Source organism: Lagopus leucura, unplaced genomic scaffold (genome assembly GCF_019238085.1).
Source record: "Lagopus leucura isolate 7727_CA_CO unplaced genomic scaffold, USGS_WTPT01 34607-0_obj-0_obj, whole genome shotgun sequence".
NCBI classification, from domain to species: Eukaryota; Metazoa; Chordata; class Aves; order Galliformes; family Phasianidae; genus Lagopus; species Lagopus leucura.
In genome coordinates, this window is record NW_024968768.1 from 17 (window position 1) to 3861 (window position 3845).

Consider the following 3845-nt stretch of genomic DNA (forward strand, 5'->3'; position numbering starts at 1 on the left):
CTCCTCCTCCTCTTCTCTCCCTTTTTCTCCCTCCTCCTCTCCCTTCCTTCTCTCTCTCCCCTCCTCCTTCCCTCCCTCCTCCTTCCCTCCCTTCTCCTTCCCTCCCTTCTCCTTCCCTCCCTTCTCCTTCCCTCCCTCCTCCTTCCCTCCCTTCTCCTTCCCTCCCTCCCTTCTCCTTCCCTCACCCCTCCTTCCCTCCCTCCTCCTCCTCTTCTCTCCCTTTTTCTCCCCCCTCCTCTCCCTTCCTTCTCTCTCTCCCCCCTCTCCCCCCCTCATTTCCTTCCTCCCCCCAGCTCAGCTGCAGGACTCTCTGGCCCGCACTTCGGCACTGCCTGCGCCACAACCTCCGCACCCTGCGGCTCCGTGGCGCTCTGCGTTCCGCCACCAGACGCCGCCTGCTGTCCCCAGCTCTGCTCTCCGCCCTGACCGCGCGCTGCCCTCGCCTCCAACTCCTCTCCCTCACCGAAGCCGACCTCCGTACGCTGCCTTACGACAGCCTCCCCCCTTCCCTCATCGCTCTGGAGCTGCGTTGCTGCGAAATCCCCTCGCCGTGGTTCTGTGGATCCGCCGCCCCGCGCCTGCAGCGCCTCGAGCTCCACAACGTCCCCGCTTTCTCCGACCTCCACCTCCTCAACGTCTCCTCCCACGGCCGCCTGAGGGCGCTGAGCCTTTCGGGGACGTACCGCCTGACGGACGCGGGGTTGGAGAGGGCAGCTCCACACCTGGAGGAGTTGGAACGCCTGGAGCTGCGCCACTGCGTCCTGAGCGACTCGGCCCTTCGCTTCATCGCCCGCCACGCGAAACGGCTCCGCGTCCTGGGCATCGCCTCCATTCCCCACCTGACGGATTCGGGGTTGGCTTCCATAGCGACCCTGGAGCTCCTGGAGACGCTTCGCCTCAATCTGGACAACAAATTGTCCCTCGGCGCCGTCGCCGCCTTGTGCCGAGTTTTGCCCCGGCTGCGGAGCCTCACGTTGGATGGGGTTCAGTGCGAGGATGATGAAACCGTGGGCGAAATTCGGGCGGGTGTGCCGTGCTGCAGCTTCACACCCCCTCCCTGACCCCAGGTTTAAATCCAGGTGAAGGGCTGCAGCCCGAGGGCTTCGCTTCATCCCTCCCCCACGCGCTGCTGTATGGGGGAAAGGCCTTTTCCACCTCTTTTTGGGGGAGGTTTGGAGGAGGACCGCAGCAGTCGTGAGCCGCGCTGTGGGATCGGTTGCAAACTGGATTTGCTCTTCTACCCCGGGTCAGGAAAGATGGTGAGCACCCAATTTTGCCTCCTGAGTGAGCAGGGGGAGGGCGGGCGGAACGGATGGTGTGTTTGGGACCAAAACAAAACCTTTCTCTGCTCCTCTTCCTCCAGCTGAGCTCCAGTTAATGCCTGACTGGGGTTGCATCACTGTAAAACCACCTGGAAGAGCTGGGGCGATCTGCCCTGCGCGTTGCTGTCGCCGCAGCCCGGCTGTTGCATCACCTCTTCCTTCCTTTCACCTTTCGGCGTCTGAAGGGGGTTGGGTTCTTTTTTTGGTCCCCAAGTGTTGCTCCATCGCGGTGTCGTCGTCGTCGCGACGTCGCCTGGAGGACCCGAACCTATCTGATATCGTTATGCATTCAATAAAAAGCTCCTCTGCTTTAATGCCTGCGGAGCTTTAATTGAGCTCAACCAAACGAAGCCCGGCGTGGATACAAACACCAACCACCAGGAGCCAGAAAACCCCGCAGGGAAACCCTTGGATTTGTGTTTTCCCCCCCTCTGCCCCACTTACAGCTGTGGGTTGTGCAACGAGGCGCAAAGATTCAGGCAGACCTGGAGGGCAGCGACCCCTGTGATGAAATCCCGCGGCGCCCCGGCCTCGTTCTGCTCCTCTGCTCCTGTGCACAAACATCTGAGCGTGGCTCTGGGGGCAAATAAACAGTGGGAAATGCCCCAGTTCTGCTTGGAAAGGTTCCCAAGGCTGCCAGCTTCAGAACCGCTCTGTGTTTACGTGCACGGATTGACGATGGAGTAATTAAGTGTAATTAAGCTCAGTCCCGACGCTCTCCGGGCTCGGAGGGCGGAGGTAAAGCGGCGAAAGGGAAAATTAAATGGGCCCAAAATGGGGCTTCCAGCCTCGAGTGGGGAATGGAGACGTGGGGTGAAAGTGGGAATAACGGAGCAGAGGAGTCCTGTGAAGTCGTCCGCGGAGCTGAGCGATGGGTTTCTCTTCGTTCATCGATTCTAGGATCATTTTTGCTCCCTGGATGCCAACCTGCCCCATTTTTGGATGCAGGATTCGTAAATGGAGAGCAGCAGAACGCAGCAGATTGCAGGATGGGCTCCAGCCTCGAGTGGGGAGCGGAAATAAGGGGCGACCGTAGGAAGAGCAGAGGGGAGAGGAGCTCCAAAGTCACCCCAGCTTCCTGTGATCCATTTCCATTCGATTCTATGGTCATTTTAGCTCCCTTGATGCCAACCTGCCCCATTTTTGGATGCAGATTTCTTAAATGAAGAGCAGTAAATTGCAGGATGGGCTCCAGCCTCAAGTGGGGAGTGAAAACAGGGGGCGACCGTAGGAAGAACAGAGGGGAGAGGAGCTCCAAAGCCAGCCCTGCATTCCTGTGATTCGTTTCTATTCGATTCTATGCTCATTTTTGCTCCCTTGATGCCAACCTGCCCCATTTTTGGATGCAGGATTCCTGAATGGAGAGCAGCAGAATGCAGCAGATTGCAGGATGGGCTCCAGCCTTGAGTGGGGAGCAGAAATGCGGGGTGAATGCGGGGACAACAGAGCAGAAAGGCGCTGCAAAGTCATGAGTGAACTCATTTAGGCTCATTTGGGCTCATTTAGGCTCATTTAGGCTCATTTGGGCTCATTTGGGCTCATTTGGGGTCGTTCATTCATCCCACGGACCCCCAGTTATCCCCCCTCCTCATCCCCACGCATCCAATGAAGCACCTGAGCCGATGCCGGCGGCTCTTCTGCACCTCAGGAGCTTTTAGGGGGCCGTTTTGGGGTCTCCTCCTCATTTCCAGCCCCCCTTTTACTCCCATGTGTGACAGCTTGGATCGATTCCATCCCCCCTCCCAACCCAACCTGGATTTGCGCTCATGGCGCGGAATCGAAGCCTGAAAGTCACACAGAGGGGAAAAAAACCCAAACGCAAGGAACCTAAAACCAGAGAAAACGGCCCCAAAAAGCGGCCTGGAGAATCCTGAAGTCGTCGGTGGACGCTTTGTTATCAGGCAGCTCCTCCTGTACCCCAAAAACAGCCCCCATTTCCCAGGGCCGCGTGCCTGAGCCCCTTCTTTCGTGGGGCTTCGGCTTTGGGAATTCAGCTTTTGGGGGATCCAGGTTTGGGGCTTCAGCTTTTTGGGATTTCAGCCTTTTTGGGGCTTCAGCTTTTTGGGATTTCAGCCTTTTTGGGGTCTTTTGCTTTTTGGGGCTTCAGCTCTTTGGGGCATCAAATCTTTGGGGCTTCAGCTTTTGGGGGATCCAGGTTTGGGAATTCAGCTTTCAGGCTTCAGCTTTTTGGGGATCCAGCTTTTGGGGTCTTCTGCTTTTTGGGGCATCAAATCTTTGGGGCTTCAGCTTTGGGGCTTCAGCTTTTGGGGTCTTTTGCTTTTTGGGATCCAGGTTTGGGGCTTCAGCTTTTTGGGGATCCAGGTTTGGGGCTTCTGGTTTTTGGGGCTTCAGCTTTGGGATTTCAGCTTTCAGGCTTCAGCTTTTGGGGTCTTTTGCTTTTTGGGATCCAGGTTTGAGGCTTCTGCTTTTTGGGGCATCAAATCTTTGGGGCTTCGGCTTTTTTGGGGCTTCAGCTTTTTGTCCACGGGAATAAAAGAAGGAGAAGAAAAAGAAGAGCAAAAC

General features: G+C 57.1%; 1 protein-coding gene across 1 annotated transcript; it reads left to right on the forward strand.

The window, feature by feature from the left end:
* Positions 1 to 235: 235 nt before the first annotated feature.
* On the forward strand, positions 236 to 1073 carry FBXL12 (F-box and leucine rich repeat protein 12; the record flags this gene model as incomplete). Its single annotated transcript, XM_042894720.1, is given in 1 exon segment — positions 236 to 1073. A coding segment is annotated over 1 exon segment (838 nt), but the record flags the coding sequence as incomplete, so codon positions are not given.
* Positions 1074 to 3845: the final 2772 nt, after the last annotated feature.